The sequence below is a fragment of the Micromesistius poutassou genome, assembly GCF_964030765.1.
Source record: "Micromesistius poutassou genome assembly, chromosome: 9".
In the NCBI taxonomy this organism is placed as follows: Eukaryota; Metazoa; Chordata; class Actinopteri; order Gadiformes; family Gadidae; genus Micromesistius; species Micromesistius poutassou.
The window spans coordinates 18,932,520-18,953,624 of NC_140279.1; the positions used below are offsets into that span (position 1 = coordinate 18,932,520).

At 42.6% G+C, this 21,105-nt stretch overlaps 1 protein-coding gene across 1 annotated transcript in view; it reads right to left on the reverse strand.

Annotated features, from left to right (window-relative positions):
* Positions 1–934: 934 nt before the first annotated feature.
* tdrd5 (tudor domain containing 5) overlaps positions 935–21,105 on the reverse strand; it is a gene marked incomplete at both ends in the record, with an annotated part of 40,930 nt that continues 20,759 nt past the window's right edge. Inside the window, 4 exons of the mRNA XM_084473310.1 lie at positions 935–1,032; positions 8,161–8,350; positions 18,082–18,252; positions 18,403–18,477. Coding sequence (XP_084329436.1) covers positions 935–1,032; positions 8,161–8,350; positions 18,082–18,252; positions 18,403–18,477 — 534 coding nt within the window. The remainder of the gene's footprint in view (positions 1,033–8,160; positions 8,351–18,081; positions 18,253–18,402; positions 18,478–21,105) is intronic.

The window sequence follows — 21,105 nt, forward strand, 5'->3', positions numbered from 1 at the left end:
CATGTCCTTCAACATGTACATGTGTCCATGGTGACTATGACAAAGATCTGAGATTTAAACTGATTACCTTGCTGGCTAGAGCTGTAAATAAATCAATATAAATAAATAGACCTTGGAGTGAATTTTTGTTGTCGTTTCACTTGGAAAAATGTCATTGCCATCAATCACATTCAATGTAAACGGACCTCTGCATTGAAGCTAACGGAAGTCTTGGGAAGAGCTGTCACAGAAACCCACAGAAGGTTTTTTTATAACTTCTGGTTCATATGGGAGTTGACCCTCATTTTCACCATCACAAATCAAATTGCAGATGATCAATATACATTATATGTAGATAAAGAGATAGGCACCTACATTATGTCCGGCACAAATACTGGATTTTATTGATTTGTTACCATGATTTACTTCTGGTTACAAAATGATTGTTAGTTTCATCAATATAAAAATATGGCCATAATTTCTCAAGACCCCACAACTTTGAGAATAATTCATTTATTACGAAAAAAAGGTTCTTTATTTTGAATAATTGATGAAATAAGGTTTATTCTCTTAATTACATTCACATTTGTCATTATACCCTTGTTCTTCACGTTAAATGTCAACATTTAACTACATGACCGAAACCAACATGAACATAAGTTAACAGTAACACATTGAAAACAAACTACAACCAAATAAGCCAATCACAGAAAATAGCACGACTAAATATGTACGTTGTCGGAGACAACGTGCATATATAAGACATCAAGTTTTATAACTCATAAAATCACAAGCAGGAAGCAAAAAAAAACATGTAGAACAATAAAACCCTGGTAAACAAAACAACGGCATCACAAACAGTCTTCACTTCCTGCAACGTGATTGGCCGTTTTTCATGCTGTGCTGTTGACGTACTGGCGCAGAGCGGCAGGGAGCAAATTGAAGGCAGGGTCAGCTAGTCGTACTTCATGTCGGCAATCGCCACACCGCGTCCCCCAAACAGCGGGAAGCTCATGGCGGGACCGGTAGATCGCAGTGAGGTGCCCGGCATGCCTGGACGGGACAAGACACCACCAATACTAGTCAGTTTTAGTGAGGTCGTCTGTGAGCTCCCCTAAACGCTCCCTAAACACTATATATTGTGCAGTAAAATAAGCAGAACATTATCATTACCATGTCAAAGCGTGAGATAAGTACCATTTCTCTATTAAACATATCAACGCTCAAATGAAAAGCATGCATCCAGCCATGTCGTGACCCACTTGGTCCCCTGCAGTGACCTACTTATGGGTCCCGACCCACAATTTAAAACCCTAAGGAGCATGAGGATGGATATTATGAATTCCCTACATCGTCTCCAGTCTTGTGCCTTCTGATCCAGTTGCTGCCATGCCAAATTTGAGGTTTGGTATCCGTAAGCCTACCGATGATATTAAACTATATTGTGTAAAATTCCACCTAATTATCGTGATAATAAATTTGCCCATATCGCGCAGCCCTAGTTCAGAACTAGGTCCCTTATCGACATGTGCTGCGTGTCTATAAGGAGCCCGGTGCTCTGAAACGCAGCTCTAATGGCCCCAGCGGCCCTGATTGAATCTGCGTCAGCTGCTCTGCTCATCAGCAGCGTGTGAGATGTACTGTCTCTGAGGCCTTCTCCACATGGTGTATTTAAAATGTGGGTTAGTTACAGGGCTTGTTCAAGTAGGCTTGCGTCCCTAAATTCCAGTTGATGGTGTCAGTCTCATTTTAGGCAATGACTTTGCTGGCCAAAAGGTGTTTCCTGTACCAGTTGTGAGAGACAGCCCAGTGATAACTGAACAATCTACCCACAGCGAGTCAAAACCAGAGACCTCTGTCTATCCTGCTTGTGTTGTGACCTGTTGTGACCAGTCTCGTAACACTGATGCTGTTAATCTTGCTGACACGTTTGTTTGATTCTGTCGATACAGCTAAACAGGACCTAGTTGCTAGTTCTGCTGCTGAGTCTGACAGGGATAGCAGCAAGGATAACTTGACTACTGCTCCTAAAGTTGTTGAGTTTAGGTTGTGCAATCCTGGTGTTCTCCTTCTCGGGTCCACTACAGCTGGGTAGACCCCAGCTAGTGACATCACAGAGAGCTGAAGTGTTTGGAAGCTGTTAAGCCAAAGGAGGATTTGTTGTCCATGTAGGGTTTTATATTGCAGGTGAAGTACTTAAGTAAGTGGACTGCTGTTAATGATGGCTCTGACTGGAGTGCCACCTTCCAAGTTGTCCCTTCTATCGTGAGCAGATACTGAAGTTAGCCCATGATAATGCTATTACTTGGTCAATTGGGAATTACAAAGACTTACAATCTGATATTTAGACACTTCTTTTGTATAGAGTATTGTCAAACGTCATGTATGTCAGTTAGCAGGCAAACCAAACCAGGTGGTTCCCCCGGCACCCCTTCAGCCTATTCCGGTTATAGGGGAGCCTTTTGAGAGACTCAATGCTGACTGTGTAGGCCCTCTCCACAAATCAAAATCAGGCTATCAATATCTCTTGTCCATCATGGTTGCAAACACGTGTTATCCGTGTTATCCTACTATGAGGCAGGCTCCAAAGCATCCAAGCTACTAGCCTGGAGGCTGCGAAAACAGCAATCAGAAAGCATAGTCTACAAGATTAGATTAGACCCTACCACTAAAAAAGTTACATATAAATTAGAGGGAATACAAAAAGCATTTGAGAAATTTTACCAGACCCTGTATACCCAGCCCACAATGTTTGAACCCACAGAAGTAGAAGAGTTCCTGATCCAATTGGACCTGCCCTCCTTGGGGAAAATTCAGAATGAAAAAGGGATGCACCAATTGTGAAATTCTGGGCCGATACCGATGCCAATGTTTAAAATAACAATTTGGCCGATAGCCGACTCACCATTTCTACTGCTTCATCGAATCTGTTTGGTGTTTGTGTGTGCGTGTGGCACGTGTATCCTGGCTTGTGTGTAAAAACACTGGCTCCGATTGGCTACCATGAAACATGACTCTGCCTTAGCCAATCATAATCGCTTATCTCTTTGTTAAACCAGCCGGTCTCCTCACTAGCAGTTTGTGTGTGGAGCCAGGGGTGCATTCGGATTACGCAGTTTATTCAATCAATTCATAGTAAAGCACCGCATTTAACGGTCAGTAACGGTAACGGCGTTGTAACAACGGAAACAGTAATTAGATTACCCGTTACTGAAAAAATAACAGCGTTATTACAAACACTGATCAAATCTCAGCCATTTGAAAAGCAGACATGGAGAAGTGTACAACGATTACCTGAAAGCCGATAAAAAATGGAGAAATTAACGGGACACCAAGAAAGCACAAACCACCACCAGCAAGACTCAGTCGATAACCACAGCATTTGAGAAAGGGAAAAAATTCCCCACGGACAGCGCCAAAGCTAAAGGGATCACTAACAAGGTGATGGAGTTCATCGCATTAGATGACCAATCTTTCTCCACTGTGGGGGATGTGGGGTTTCGAAGCGAAAAGGTTTCGAGTGAAATGTCACTGGAACATGTCTTACAAACATATATCGCTGATCTTTCTCCGAGACAGTGAAATACTCCCACACGACCGACATTTTCTTTCACTTTTATTTGTAAACAAACCACACGTGCGCGCGGCACCCGCCCGCTTACGTCATCACGCCAGAGGCGTGTCCAGCCAGCGGCTGTTACGGGTGGTATTATTAGTAGCCTACCACCTGTTGCATCTTCTCCGAAACTGCAAGTCAGACTGCAAATAACCAACACAACATTTAGCCAGCGCAAAATTGATATGACACAACAGATAAACATCGGCCACTGCCATCTGTGAATGTCATCTTATTTCCCGATAGGCCGATGGCAGTCAACAACGCGAATATCGGCCGCTACCGATGTTCGTCTGATAAATCGGTGCATCCCTATGAAAAATTACTAAAAGAAATATCAGCTGAAGAAATTGATAAGGCGATCTCCTCCTTGAAGAATGGTATAAAGCACTGAGGGAGCAATTAAAACCAATACTACATAAAAGCTTCAATTACACCCTAAGGGAGGGAGTCCCCCCCCTTCTTGGAGGGAGGCTACTATCTCAGTGATCCCAAAAGAGGGCAAGGACCCGAAGGAATGCAGATCTTATAGACCTATCAGTGTTTAAAATCAAGATTATAAATTATATGCAGCAATTTTAACGAAAAGAATGGAGGAAGTAATGCCTTTTCTGATCGACGAAGATCAAACTGGGTTTAATAAATGTAGACAAACTCAGGACTAAATAAGGAGGACCAGTGTTTCCCATACATAGACCAATGTGTGGCGCAGCACCACAGATTCAACAACGAGTGCCACAAATTGATTCCGCTTTTTAAATGTATTTTTATTTGAATGCGATTTTGAAGTATAAATATCTCACGCTCTCACGCACACGCAACAAATGTCACGCCAAAAAAAGAAAAATACCCGTTAGATCTCTCGTTGCTTCGGACGAGCGCTAAATTGCTGCGGCTGTCACCCCCCCCCCCCCCCCCCCCATCAACAATCCCGTCCGCCCGCAATCCCCCCCCAAACAAAACTACACGTGTATCTTGTACTACTTCTGCGTTTCCCCACCTGCGCAAAAAAAGGCAAATGGAGCCGGAGCGCTGTGTACCGCGCGCACACTGGAGAACTGCGCAAAATCAGCTGATCGCAACGTCCGTTACTGTGAGACATCCTATCGCTCCGTGGCAGTGATGGACTGGACCCCCCCCCCCGTCAACAACTCCACCCATGGTGGAGTCGCCTTTATCATTATCAAAACGACACTACGTGTGGAGTGTGTACCGAACACCATCTCCTGGTACTCAAATGAGTAACTCAATTAAAAGGTTATGTGCACCCCTGGATATAATGTAAGCATTATAAGATTCTACAGAGTCTCACTCCGGCCAAAAACCAAAAGTTGCCAACCCTGCAGGGGGCCACCACACATTGCAACCTGGGTTAGATTCTCTTTAGAAACCTGGTTTGGCCTGGTGAAACAACTCAAAATAAAGAAATTTTAATTTTAATGTGGCCAACCCATGACCCAGACTTTAAACCAAGTATAAATGATGGAGGCTTCACTCAATGGGCGAGAAAGGGACTTTCCACATTATGTCTACTAGTCGAAAACCAGGGCTTCACAGACTTCAAAACCTTATCAGATAGGTACGGCCTTGCTCGGCACGATTTCTATAGATACCTCCAAATCCGGCACTACTTTGATTAGAACATTAAAGGACTTATACAGGAAGATATATCAAGTATTACCAAAATGTTTATCACAGCCTATAGTCCAATACTGTCCAGAAAGATCATTGGCGAATTAAGAGGTCACTCTACAAACTATATTAAAGCAAAATGGGAAAATTAATTGGGAACTGTAATTACTTCTGAAGACTGGACAAATATAATTGACACACAAATCACCACTACGGCCTCACAACTGTGGAGAGATTTCTTCTGGAAAAATTGTATCAGATTTTTTATAACACCAAAGCAAAAGTCTAAAAAGACAGGACTACAATCTACATGCTGGAGAGGATGTGGACACAGTATGGCAGATCATACACACATATTCTGGAGCTGTCCCATTCTTAAACCCTTCTGGGAAGGAGTTCAACGTACTATCAGAGAAGTCTTGCAGTATAATTTTCATTTTACCTGTTTATCATTCTACCTGGGTAATATAGACATAGAGCTACCAAAGAAAGACAGATACCTCCTAAAAATCTTCATGGCAGCGAGCAAAAAAGCCATAACAAGAAGATGGCTCAACACCTCCCACGGTTAGTCAGTGGGAAGCCATAACTAAAGACATCCAAACCATGGAACTACTGGCTTTAGTCTCAGACTACAAAGGGACAAAGGTGATGCCCTCTGGGAAAAATGGTACATCTACATCACAAGAAGAGGTGATAACCTGCTTTAATGCATTACATATTTTGGCCAAGAAAAACAATGACCATATAACTGTATATACAGTATACCATGATATCAGTGACGACCCACTCGCAACCCCATGGTTCTCTCATGTTTGTTCCTATGATTGTGCGCATGTGTATATGTGCAATTATATTTATATAGATATGTTTATGAATATTTGAACATACGGGTGTAGGTGAACACGTGTACGTATGTGTCCAGGTGCACAGGCATATGTGTACCTATCTACCTTTTGTTTTTCTTCCTTATTTTTTGTTGTTTCTTTTGTTCCAATAAGGACACTACAGGGTTAGCACTTGAATTATTTTGTCACATCATATTGTAATTATATCTACTTTTGTTTATTGCATAAACAAAACACAGTTGACACAGTAGGCTTTAGAAACATGGTTGGTGATTGTTTTGATATGTTAACTGTCGGTAAACCAGTTGTTAAGGCATACCAATGCATATTACCATACCAACCAAGCTCACCATACCTCCACGTATATAAGACTTCTATTTCTCAAAATATACTCCAATCTGCCCTTGGCAGGCTACAGTCATACTCATACCTGCAAACTCATAAGGGTTGAAAAAGGTGACAAACTAAACAGTTGTAGGGGGGTCTGGGGGCATCCCCCCCCAGCCAAATTTAGCTATTTTAACATGTAAATTAAGCATTCTGGTGTACTCCCAGAAGAAAATAAAGGGAAAAGACAACATTTTCTTATGGTAAAAATGGCACATTTATTAACCCATAAACTGGTCAGTTACGACTGAGCAGTCCACTCCAGGACTGGAACGATGGGGAAAAAAACGCGCGCTGTGGTATATCTTGATAGCGATTGGTGGTCGTGGAACATGGAACGTGGAGTCACTTGGCCAAAGATTTTTTTATTGTGAAGATAGCAAACTTGTTTCTCGCTCATTATACAGTCGGTTATTATCAGGGGTGCACATAACTTTTTTAGTGAGTCACTCATTTGAGTACCAGGAGATGGTGTTCGGTACGCACTCCACACGTAGCGTCGTTTTGATAATAATAAAGGCGATTAATTAATTAATTAATGATAAGGGGGGAAGAGTGTTTGGTTGCAGTCGGGCAGGATTGTTGACGGGGGGGGGGGGGGGGGGGTTACGCAAAAGCCGGTGAGTTACGCAAAAGCGCACAAGTGACGTTACGCATTGCTGATTATGGGCGTGCATGCGTACTTGCGTACCCGTTATGTGCACTAGGGCTGGGCGATATGGCTGAAAACTGTATCACGATATAAGTGTTTCATATCGGCCGATATCGATAGTTATTGCTAAAATATAAACGTAAACAGTTTTATTTTAAACTTAACCTTCCCCTGTTTGTAGGCAGACAGGGAAAAGGAATGTCAACACAACCATGGAAAACTCAAATAAATATAAAATATAAGTCTGAATGAAAATGAACATCACAATGAAAACTTAACAATTATCAATTATAAAGTGCTCAAAAACATGTGCTACAAAAAAGTGTTCTAAAAACATTTGCAGTGTTAAATGTAAACATAAGAGATGAGATCATGAGATCACTATTGCATTACTTGGTAGGTGGATTAAAGCTTATCTTCAACCTAGAACATGGAACATATGGATGTCATTGTTGTTGGGACATGGAAATATGTCCAGTACTGTCATGAACCATCATACATGTTGTAAAGATCGCTAGTTAGCATGTTCGCTAACTAGCGATTAGTGCCTATTAGCGATTTTGTTGTTATGCTTGCTATCCATGTTATAACGAAAATGCCTACATTAAACAGAATAATGATAATGCCATCAAAGGGGGAAATCACTTATTAAGGTCAAGATACTGGTCAATACTGTTCCTCTATTATCAGGGGTGAGCCCATGGATCACCACACACACACACACACACACACACACACACACACACACACACACTTATTAGAATATAGACAGGGCACTTGTGGGGAAGAGACAGATAAAGAGCCATGATAAGGCGATAAAACACAGCTCATGTAGCTCTAATGCACATCATATGTTTCTGGTAGACTAGATCAACACAATGAAAAATGATGGACCCAGTACCCTAAACCGAGTAAGGTTCTAACCCTTGGGTTTGTGCGTTTTTGATTGTTTGTGTGTTTGATTGTGTGTGTGTGTGTGTGTGTGTGTGTGTGTGTGTGTGTGTGTGTGTGTGTGTGTGTGTGTGTGTGTGTGTGTGTGTTGTTACCGTAGAAGTAGCTCTTGGCCAGTCCAGGGGTGAGAAGGCTGAGTGAGGTCAGAATAGGAGGAAGGGAGGTCACCGGCACTCTGCAAGCGTCAGGGGCGACGGCCGGTCCCGGGTAAACACCGGGTCTGCTACCCTCCTCTGGTTTGGTCGAGGTGGTGGCAAGGTTACCATTGCAAATAAGGGGAGGGGCCTGAGGAAAACACATTTTCATTTAACTTGTATTGGTCAAGAGAAAATCCCACGCCACGTGGGAATCAACGGTGACTGAATCTCATTCCACACTCTCGACCAAGAGAAAATAACAAGAAAGTAATCTAAAATAATATACACATGCATAAAAACATTGTACCCGTGTAAAAGTTCACGGGTAGTTCAAGTTCAAGTTCAATTCATAGAAGGGTCTTCAGACTCAGATGTTTTTTAATTAACTCTAACTACTTTCTTTCTTTCTTTCTACAAACTTGGGACCTATCTCCTTCCACAATTTTTCATCTAGAGACTCCATTCCAATTTTAAAATGTTCAGATTAGGTGAGGCTAGAGTGTGAGGGCGTTCTAGCTGAATTGTGTAGAATTTGTGTATTTTAGTGTCACTCTGTCTTTACATTTCTTAAGTCTATGAACAGGCCAGTGCCTCTCCTACTGGTACCAGGTGTTATTTACAACATTCCTCCATTTGTTATGTCCCAACAAGGACGAACCAACTCGGTCGTCTGGGGCATAGCCAGGGCCATATACCTTATCAAGGGAAAGACTGCTTCTGTTCTTTTGTTATTTACATTTTCTTATTATAATACTCGCCCCAAACCTTCGGTTCGGCGAGAAGAGGGATCGACAGCCAAGGAGCACGTCAGGAGACTGCTCCTCACCACCTACACTATAGATTATTCAACCTAAGTCTGTATCTTGCTGTATTACATCCTGGAATAAACCATCCATTCGACCCTCTGATCCAACCTTTCAAGCTTCCTTGATTTACACTTCAAGAATTACTACTACAAAGGAAAATACATGCAGAGACTATACGAACAGTTTAGAAATAAGCTGAAATCTAACATTTGGTGCCGTGACACTGTCTTGAAGAGAGAGGAGTGAGATGAGATTGCCCTATCGTCGAGAAGACTGCGCGCCCTGCCTTGCAAAGATGTCTGATCAACGTCTGCCCTGCTGAGGGACCCGCATCTTCAACCCGGCTGAAGCAGCGCATCTCCATGCGCCACGTGGGAATCAACGGTGACTGAATCTCATTCCACACTCTCGACCAAGAGAAAATAACAAGAAAGTAATCTAAAATAATATACACATGAATAACCATTATAGTTTTACTATTAGGCTTTACTATTAGGCTGCACTACATATGCTGAGTAATGAAGTTGTGTCATTAAGAGCTTGACGAATTGTGTACCTATATTAGTGATTAAGAGAACATGAATCGCTATAGAGGGTAGTTTTTGTGGTGTGTTTTTGTGTTCGCTAGAGGTTTGTTTTTTGCGTTTTTGTGTCCGCTTGGTGGTTTTTTTTGTGGTCGCTATAGGGTTTTGTGTTTTTTTTTTTGTTAAGATTTATTTTTGCATTTTTTCAGCTTTATTATAGAGAGAGATAGAGAGGAAAGTGTGGAAGACAGAGTGGAGGACATGCAGTAAATGACCCAGGCCGGATTCGATCCTGAGTCTCTGCGATTAGGACTGTGCCTATATGGTATGCGCCTTAGCCCAGTCCGCCCCAGGGTTTTGTGTTTTGTTGTTTTGATTCCCGCCGTGGAATCACAGATACGGGTTGTGCTGGACAACCAGAGAGAGGAATAAAAAAGTGTGCCATAACCTGGTGTTGGCATACCGAGCTCTGTGGGAGACGGTTTAATTTCATTTTTTTAAGTAGCGATTGGTGGCTAGGTTTAGGGTTGCCAAGACAGAGAGAGAAACAATGCCGAAAGGAAAAAAAGGCAGATAAGGAGACAAACGAGGGAAATCACACTCCCAACGCGTCTGAACCAATTGAACAAGATTTGTTTGAATTGGAAGTAAGAGATGCCGACATTTATTCAGTAAATGAGACTGAGATTCTTCAACAACAGACACGATTTGCAAGGAACCGAAGAAAAACTGCAGATAACATGACATTAAGATCGAACCCAAAACTAAACGCTGGCCAAAGGAATCGATCTGGATGGTTTTCAAAGACTCAAGGTCAAGAGGTCAAGACGAAGTGAACCAATCGGGTTGTTACTGTTGTCTCAGTGTAAATGCTATTTCATTCAGCATGTCAGCAACAAAAGGAGAGGCGAATATGAGGATGCTCTAAAAAAGACAGGAGAGCAAACCAAACTGATGGCCGACGAAAATCATTTGTTAAAGGAAGAAGCAGCGCTGTACAAAGAGAAGGCGAATTTGGGAGAGAAAAAGTTGTCAGACCTACACACAACGCTGGCCAGACAAGGAGTGAGAGTGGCCACACCCTCGATGCAGGGCACTCGGAGGGGAGTGACCAAGGCGCAGTGGGAGGAACCTTGGGAGCATATGATCGCTTGTACCCCACACTGCCATCGTGTGGCCAAGATGGAGAATACATCTTCCCGATGCAAGAAATGCCGCCATCTGGTGGTTCACAGGAGGAAAGACACAGTATTCTTCAAGACAACAGCTTCATAGGCGAGTACCCGGTCATCTGCAGCGCTCCCCATGTACCTAGAAAGAGAAATCAAACTGCCCCACCTGACTATGCTAATCATGATGCGACCCAGAGCCCACAACAATTTCCGCTGAACCCCCCTGTACAACAACAACCCCCTGCGGTGAGGTCGTCCGGAGCAGAATGAGTCACACAATGGAAGATTTGATGACAACACACACACAACCGACCACACTGCAGCACGATGGGAGGAGCAGCCACAGCACACAGACTGCCGACGAAGGAGAGGAGATTGATCAAGAAGAAACAGAGAGAGACCATCTTCAAAAATCCGCCAACAAGAGGGCTGTGAGCTTTGCCTGTGCACAGAAGGTCAATGAGGAACACGAAAAAGTTATCCTCAGGCCCTTGAAGAAGATAGAAAGCGTGGACGGACGCACAATCCTCTATGAACCTTCCAGCCCGAAAGATATCGAAAGGTGGAGCATGGAAATCGACCACCCAAGGAAAGCAGGCCTACAGCCATGGATGAAATTGAAACAGCTGATGCTTCTGTACGAACTCCACCCCTACGATGGCATTGCTATATTGTTCAAACACCTGACCAGCACTGAGCGAACCCAGATTTGATATGATGTAGTGGACGCCATAGGAGAAGACGGCATGAGACCAGAAAAAGGATGGGAGGCCATAAAGGCGTGGATCCAAAAACACTCCAGGGCACAAGTCAACTGGACGATGATCACTCATTGCAGAAGCCGGACGAAGACCTGGACAAGTTCACTGAACGCTTTGGCGAATGCTACTTGCTGCACTCAGGCCAAACCGAATATGATTTGGACACCCTCGACCAGTCTCGGGACTTGCCTCTGAAGACCATGTACCTCCAGCAGGTACTGCCCGATATCCGAAAGGGAGTGAAGGCGAGGGTTCCCAACTGGGACAACAGAACAACAACACTGGCAGACATCATGGAGACCGGACTACAGGTGGAGTGAGATGAAGAAATCAGCATCCGATTTGAAGGAAAAAAGCAGGGATAGAGAACGACCTCCCCAGTTGGACAGGCCAAGAGAACCTCGACCATGCCACAACTGCGGGCAAATTGGACACTGGATAAAAGAATGTAAAGCCCCGCGAAAGATGTGGCGTGACCGCCCCAACGAAAAGATGGTCCGTGACCGCTCCAACGAAAAAACATCGGAAGGAAAGACAGACAAAGAGAGAGAGGATAAGAGGGAACTACTGAGTAAGTTACAGGCAATACTGGGCGAAAATGATGATAAATCCTGACTAGAAGCCCCATCGCTTCGTGCCATCAAAGTGGATACATGCAAGCCACTGCAAGTTAGTTGATGCACCAACTTGAAATGACACTCGATAGTTTTGGCACGCAGACTAACTGATATGAGGTGAAGACTGGGAGGGTTTGTTATTTTCTTTCCTTTGTCTTCATGGGAGGGTTACTGTTCAAAAGATGCTAGGGTTTTGTCACCACCTATCTAAGCGAGAATTCAATCTTGGTTTCTTCTTGACACAACTGCTCAGTTTTAGAACATTTAGGCCAGTGTTTCTCAACCTTTTTTGAGCAAACGCCCCCCTTACCTTACCCTGATCCTCTGGTGCCCCCCCCCCCCCCCCATTATTATTGTTAATTTCGTTTAAAAAAAAATTGCGACACCCGTGGGTAGGCTATATCCATTAACAACTCCACTCCAACTCGTGCTACATTGCTTGAATAAAAAAAACTTCTGTGCCGTTTTGGTTTCTTCTGGACAAGAAAATGTGTATTCAGAGTTTTATTAAAAGGTTTTATTATTGAGCTATTGAAGTTTAATACGTGACAGTGTTTGTGTACATTTTTATTGGTTATTGAACTGTTAACCCGCAAACTTGGGTTCAATATGTGCACGAAAGACGTGACGTTGCCTAGCAACGCTGCGCATGTGCAGCCTTCATCCTTCGTTCTGAGAGTAGCACGTTTAAGTTCGCGGCCAAATAGTAATTAAAGTAGTTTGTTACTATACAAGTTAAGCGCCTGTAACATCAGTGTTAAATGCGTATGTGCCGGTTGGTGTGCGTACCTTATGAAAGTAAGTGTTTATCGGTTCGCAGACGTAATGAGCGACGTTGCGGTGGTCTACACGTAATGCGCACGTTCTATTGTTTACAATTAGCATGCTAAGCGGAGTTAGCTTTATTCACGTCTTGTGTTGCCTTACTATGTAATATGGATGAGATTCATGTTGCTTAGCGTAATGCCCCATCCACCGCTTGCTTTGCATGTCCCGCAAACCAACCAGTGGAAGTCGGGGGAGGGCGAACTAGTTTCTAAAGCACCACGCTACTGCGATGAGGTGGGTTTGTTTATCGGCGTTACTATGGCGATCATGACGGCACAGTAGTAAAGTAAAAAGTAGATGAGACGATAGAGGGGTTAGAAACCCATATGAAGATAGGTTTTTTATTTCAGTTATCCTATTTTTGCACCGAAAATATTTGAAAACCATGAAAGTTTAAAAAGTTCAAAATAATGACCACTTCACAAGCGAAGTTGTGACGCCCCCGTGTTCGTTCCCGGCGCCCCCCTAGGTTCTACGAACGCCCCCCAGGGGGCGCTGCCGCCCCCGTTGAGAAACCCTGATTTAGGCATTTATTGAGAATCACTGATTACTGATATAACCATTTCCGAATCAAACGTTTTTTAATATGATCATTTTGTTTTTTTGTGTGTTTATTGAATCATTAAGACAAGTTATAATGACCTGGTCAATTTTTAAATGTGTATCAATATCTAATCGTTAAGACAATTACAAACCATAGTTGATTATTATTGCTATTGGAGGCTGTGACAATGCCTCCCCATGACTGATACTGCACTTTTTCTTTCCAATCACATGTTTCATCGTGGACCTGGACATTCAGGAGACACGGACACGAGTTGAGTCCTGGTGATAGCAGAGGCGGCTATCTGTTCTTGAACTGAACTGTGTCCAGACGCCCTGCTACGAACTATCATCCCCATCCCCCCCCCATCACACCTATTTGACAGCCATAATGTCCTTTCATTTTGATTAGACTAACAGAATCACTTTACTGCTGGGAAATGTGGGAGCAATTAAAGTTGGAACTTTCCGGCGCAGCAGAGGGAGGTGTCTGGACAGTCGATTTTCTTATTATTCTTTATTTTATTTTATTTTTATTTTTTTTACATTTTTATCTGTTGTTGGTTTAATCATGAATAACTAATGAGTTTGTTATTTTTTTTAAGTAGCCTACACCTGGTTTACTTGTGTATGATGAGTATACTTTTTACTATTGCCTTTTCTTCTTCTTTCTTTTGTTGATTTACTTAATTGTTAACCAGTAGATAGACTAAATTCTCATTTTTTTAAGGGTGATCTTTAAACTATGTTTAAAGCTGACCCCACACTACAAGATAAATGTCCCGATATCGGGGCCGATTTGCCCCTTACGAGAATCGGGGTGGCGTTCCCATGGCAGCCGAATCGGGACGAAAATCGGCCAAGATTATCCTGTCTGCCGTAGTGTTCTAAGATAGAATCTCATAAACTTAAGACCTCCCGATCTCAAAATCGGGGTTATCCAACATGTTAGATATTTTCGGCATGTTGAGTGTGTAGTCAACATAATAGCGACGCACGCACACACAAACACACACGCAAAACACACACACACGCTGACCCGAAGGTGCTCCATAATGCCAAAGCGCATTCAATTCTCACTTTTCAATTTTCGTTTCCAAATATTTATTTAAAAACGAAAATATCTGTTTTAGTGCGTGTGTGTTAAATTAAATGTTTTTATATCTTAAACAAATTCCGTTGCAAATAGGAGGCGCGCAGCATCAATATCCTAACACAGACACATTTTGCAGATTGTAAATTGACATGATACATTGTAAACGTTCACAATCCTGCTCTATGCTCTGTGATATTTTGTTTATCATCATTTCTATTAACTTCTGCGAGGCGCATAAAGTGGTCATGTAGATCGGTCGACTGCCCGTCTTGCGTGTATCACACATGAGCAGATCTTGCACACAACGTCAGTCGTGTCCCTTGGCTGTCCTATTTGTTGTATATTTGTTGATGTTGTTATTGTCATGCGTGTTCTGGTTATTTGCGCATGATTAAACATGAGTCTTTATATGGCGATAAAACAAAGCTTTGTTGCGTTTTTTTTCCTTCTTTTTGAAGTGGGGATCGGGGGTGCGCCAACCCGGTTGGGACGTAAAGGGGGTGCGCAGGAAAAAAAGTTTGGGAACCGCTGCTCTAGATCTACCATCTCTTGTCTCTCGATCTCTTGTCTCGTGCTGGATGACGTAGCCTACACGGCCGAGAATCGGATAAGATTATCCTGTAGTGTGGGGTGTTCCGTCTTGTGTTCTAATCTTATGTCGGATCGGAGAGCAAAAATCGGCTGCGATTCTCGTTAAGTGTGGGGTGTACTCCGACTCAAAAATCGCATAAGATAAAAAAAACGTGTAGTGTGGGGCAGCCTTTATATGATCAAGAGGGAGGAATGTAGAATGTTGGTGTGTTTTAGTGTCTCTCTTTCTTCACAGTTCTTAGTCTATGAACAGGCCAGTGCCTCTCCAACTGATACCAGGTGTTATTTACAACATTCCTCCATTTGTTATGTCTCAACGAGGACGAACCAACCCGGTCGTCTGGGGCATAGCCAGGGCCATATACCTTATCAAGGGAGAGACTGCTTCTGTTCTTTTGTTATTTACATTTTCTTATTATAATACTCGCCCCAAACCTTTGGTTCGGCGAGAAGAGGGATCGACAGCCAAGGAGCACGTCAGGAGACTGCTCCTCACCACCTACACTATAGAGTATTCAACCTAAGTCTGTACCTGTGCTGTATTACATCCTGGAATAAACCATCCATTCGACCCTCTGATCCAACCTGTCAAGCTTCCTTGATTTACACTTCAAGAATTACTACAACAAAATACACAACGCAGAGACTATACGAACATTTTAGAAATAAGCTGAAATCTAACATTTGGTGCTGTGACCCGGATTGGTTTTCTGTCCAATTGGGCTACTCTTAATCACGTTAGGCTGGAAAAAATAGCATTGGGCGTGTACATACAATTTGGGCTGGTTTTGAAAAAAACAGGGGGGATTATTATATATTTTTACAAACATTAATCAATAGCAATAAACGTGAGGTTGACGTTTCGATTTGACCCAATAACGTTAGTATTAAAGGGTTGGAGATGGGCACCTCTCCAATAGAGCGTAACAGTGACCACCCTCTTTTTTAACAGCTCTGGTTCCGAAGTAAATTTCCCAATCATTTTCACTGTCCACTTTTCATAAAATTGTTATATAAAGAATTTTAAGCCTGGAACCAAGCTAATCATTCGTCAAGGTAGTCATGGCCAGAAAACGTTTGATTTGGGGCAAAAAATAATATAATAAAAAAATTATTTTTGTGAATGAGTGCGGAACTCCTCATCCCATAAACCATTGCAAGCCTTTTCGCAATGGTTCCAACCCAATAGTTTAGCGCGTTTCTTGCATCTTATAACCTTTGTCATTATTATATTGTTTATATTGTAAATAGAAGTTGTGATATATATTGTGTGTGTGTGTTAGTGTATGTGTGCGTATGTTACGGTTTCATATAGTGTATAGCGTTGTCATCGACATGGTACTTTCCTTCGTTCCTGACTGGAGTCACCGCGTAATAACATTTTTTTTACTACATGTGAAGTAGGATTGAGTCTTGGATTCCAGTTACGTATTCATTCAACATTATGTATTCCTTTGCTTTTATACTACCCACATTACTAAAAAGCACTGCTGGTGCCATATCATATATTTGTACTTTGATTTTTATCATATATTCTATATCAACATATTTTCCACCGTTACAGCTCATTTCCTCTACAGCTCTAACCACAACTCTAACTTTCCATTAATATAAATCATGGTTGCTGTGGTAAGCGATCGAGTTCAGTAGGAGCAGAGAATGTCTAATATGAATTGTCTTAGTTCCAGTAGACGGGCTCTGGTAGCAGTAGCAGTCATTCACTTTCACGGGTGCAACTAAAGCTCCACCAATCAAAGACGTCGGGTCACACTTCAGGATTTATGGGTAGTGTAGTGGTTTCAATGGCACTGCGAATAAAACATTTTTTTCTAAAAAACTAGATGTTGCCCCGATTAACTTGTGGCTTCTACAGGAGCAAATACCATCGATTCACCATATAACGGCGTGTGGTACATATAATTTGGATGGTTACGGCTTTAATCAAAATCTCTATGATGGAAATGAATGGGATTTTTACTTCTGGAACCACACTGTTGCGGTCTATAGTATTTAGGGGCGAGGGAGGGCCATCAACCTGTCACTCAAACCTCCACGCCAGTTGTAAGGACATTTGATTCATGATGTGTAAGTCAAGCTGGTGTTGACTGTACATAGTTTGGTTGATGTTCTTTAAGTTCTTGTCAGATTATTTCAAGTTGAAGTACTACATAAATATAAGATCATTTTATGCTTGACTATTTTGAGGGTTGTTTTATTTTAGCTCATGTACCAAACATACAATTTATGTGGCTGTGTCCCTGCACAAAAAGCATGCATGCATGTGTGTAACATAAAAGTTATTAAGTCAATTAGGTCGCATTCAGGTTTGTGCTCACCATTGGTCTTTTAAATGGCTACTTTGTGTGTTGTGTATTAATGTAATCTCATCGAAGACCCGTTTAAAAAAGATTAAAAAAATTAATGGTGCATGTTTACATTGTTTACTCCATTTAGACTGTTCAAATCCCTTCACTTGATTAAAGCCATTTAACATTTATTTACGTCTTAAACTATGTGGCTTTACTAAAACATATTTTCAACCTCACTTTGCACTACAGCACTCACCGCATTTTCTGCAGGAAATGCATATTCTAGCGTTTTATTTGCTCTGGCAGATGAATCTGCCAGTTCAGTCACATTTCCAGTAGACCTGGCCCGGGTCGGCCCTATCACAACAGTTCATCTACTGAGTGGCGGGTCTGATACGATGACTGTACAGAGAAGCGCCCTATGAGAGCGCCGTCGAGGCATCTACATAAACATCCAAGATGGCTGCCGCCAATGTGTCACAGGTTACGTTGCTCTGATTGGTTGTAGGTTTATCCAATTGCGTCCAGAAGCATTTTGGTTTGAGGTCGTTGGTTGGCTGGTTTCAAAGTAATACGCATTTGCAAATCTGCATATTAAAGTCTGCCGATGTCAGGCTAAGTGAGCTACTCACTTGGGAAACACTTTGGCAGGAGGGCAGATCCGTGGGCTGGTGGTCTGCTGCTAGCTCAGTGAGACTGGTGAATCTGCTGGGGGGTCTCGAGTCCTCCACTGCACCACCTGAGGCCCAGGTCTGGTCCCCCTCACTAGAGGGGTTCCTCTTCAACCAGGACTCACACAGGTTCTGATCAGTGTGGAGAACAAGAAAATACAGTAAATACTAAACACTAGCAGATTAACCTGGTACTACAGTACTAACATTGTACCACAGTATAAATTGACAAACATGCTAGAGGGACAGCAAACGTGTGTGCATTTGTGTACATTTGTGTACCAGTGTCTCGGAGGGGTTGTGGAAGGCCTCGACAAGCTCCAGGCCAGGCAGTTCAGGAAGTGACTCCTCGAAAACCTGACAGACCAACAAACTTCATGTCAACGCAGCTTATGCCAACACATTTCCTGTTAGCACACTTCCTGTTAATGTTAACAAGAAAAATCTGACATCCAAAATCGCGTAACTATTTAACAACTATTATAACATGATATTCTACGTATTTATTGTTTTTTAATGCAGTTTTGGTTGGCATCTAAAAGGAAACTGTACAAATGATACAACTGCACACGTCATGCTTTCAAAAGCAACCAGTGGTCACGTAGCACAGTCCAAATGAACATTGGCTTATAGCGCCGACTGCTATCGAGATGAATGATCAATACATATATCAGATAATTATAGGTCTATGAATGTAGTTTACCACTAGTGTTTCCCTTATTTTCACTAGTGTTAGAATTATTTTCAGGCCTGGTGATACGCAACAAATAAACCTAAGGGGAGGCGTGCAGGATGGCATATTGGCGCGTTCGTCTTCTGTCAGATGGCAGGCGGTTTCCAATTTATAATTGAGTTCAAATGTTTGTTCACTTGGTATAAGACTTAAAACGAATTGATTACAAGGAGAGGATGACCTAAATAAGGTGCATTTATTACATAAAAATAAATATGAACTTTGCAACAACATAGCAGGAAAACAGTAGAGATATATATATTGAATACTCAGGCTTATACATTGCCAATGGCACTAATGAATGTTCTGCCCACTAATAATAATAATTAATAATTAATTGAATTTATATAGCGCTTTTCTAGACACTCAAAGCGCTTTACAGTGAAGAGGGGACCTCACTAACCACCACCAATGTGTAGCACCCACTTGGGTGATGCACGGCAGCCAATCGGCGCCAGAACGCTCACCACACACCAGCTTGAGGTGGAGAGTGAGGGAATTAATGAATGAGCCAATCATATATATATATATATATATATATATATATATAGGGGGATGATTAGGGGGCCAGATTGAATGAGCCTGGTTGGGCAGTTTAAGCCAGGACACCGGGGGATCCCCTACTCTTTGCGATAAGTGCCCTGGGATCTTTTATGACCTCAGTGAGTCAGGACCTCGGTTTTACGTCTCCTCCGAAGGACGGCACCTTCCACAGCACAGCGTCCCCGTCACTGCACTGGGGCATCGGGATTGATGTTTTTTTTGGCCAGAGGGAACAGTGCCACCTACAGGCCACCACCCGACACCACTTACAGCACCTGGCATTCCGAGGCGGTCTCCCATCCAAGTACTAACCAGGCCCGACCATGCTTAGCTTCCGAGATCAGACGAGATCGGGCGCACTAGAGCGCATTCTACCAATTTTTTTTTTTCTTGCCGAGCAAATAATAGGCAGTAAAGGATATATTAACACTGCCTCTTGATGGCGTCAATATAATTAGCTGCATTGTCCATGCAGATGGAGAGCACTGACTCACAACTTTTATATTGAACCTGATTGTTGGTTGTGATTTTCACACGAAAAAAAAAGAAATCATTGAGGATCATTGGATCATTGGGACTGCACACATACAATGCGATTTCCGTTTGGCGACACATTTCATTTGCACCAAGGTGGATTTTCTATGGATTTTAGCATATTAATAGCATATCATTAGCATATTAAAAGCATGCTTGCTGAAACGCGTTCCAGCAAAAAAACGCAGCTGAAACGCCGGAACTCGTTCTGGAAAACCGGAACACATTCTGGAACGTGTGAAGTTGTGTCAGAACGCGTTTCATTGAAGGCAAATTGTGGCACACTCGGCTTGCCATACCTTTCTACACCTGCAGATGTAGCTCCAATTGTTGCCACTAATGACAACAGTTTGTAAAGCTGAGGCATTGCACTGTCCAACTCCATGTCTTTAAGGAACACCAAGAAATCACACAGGTCAGTCTTTCGCAGACCCTCCAATCATCACGCAGAAGCCCAGTGTCCAGGCCAGCCCACTCCTCCATTAATCCCCAGAGACGCTGAGCGTCCGTGGGATGGACATAATCGCAGCATTATCCAATGACCGTCAACTTTCGACTCACTAAAAAAAGCTGTTCTATGCAGCCCCATTGAAGTCGATGGACGCTGAGCTTCCACAGGCAAATACACTGTGACGCTACGGGAATGTATGAGAAGGAAATCCAGTCAGTCGACCTGCGATAAGCAGCTGATTCTGAACTAACTCGTCTTCGAGGTGGACGTGTTCTAACGCATTTTTAGTCAATGAAATGTTAACACAACAGTATATATTTGACCAATTCATTTTTGAAATTTCAGGGTCCCTTGCAGTCTTAGAGAAATCGCCACTGAATAATATATAGGTATGTATATAATATAATATAATATATAATAATATCATGGCCAAAAGCTGTGTGCATCTTCGGATGATATTATGAATTAAAGACTGCGTTGGGTTCTCGGACGTCTCTGGTACTTCCACAACAACTAAAGACTCGTAGTGGAGGTTATCTCGGCCAGAGTTCTGCGTGACCCGCACAATTTGGATGAAATGGGTGAAAAATTATGTACTGTGTCGGACACGGGTGCGGGTCGGGTCAGACGCCTGAACAGCGCGGGTCGGTTGCGGGTTTTGCGATGGCGAGCGAAACTCTGGTGTTGGATATGTTATTCAGCGGAGGAGTCAACTAAAACCGTC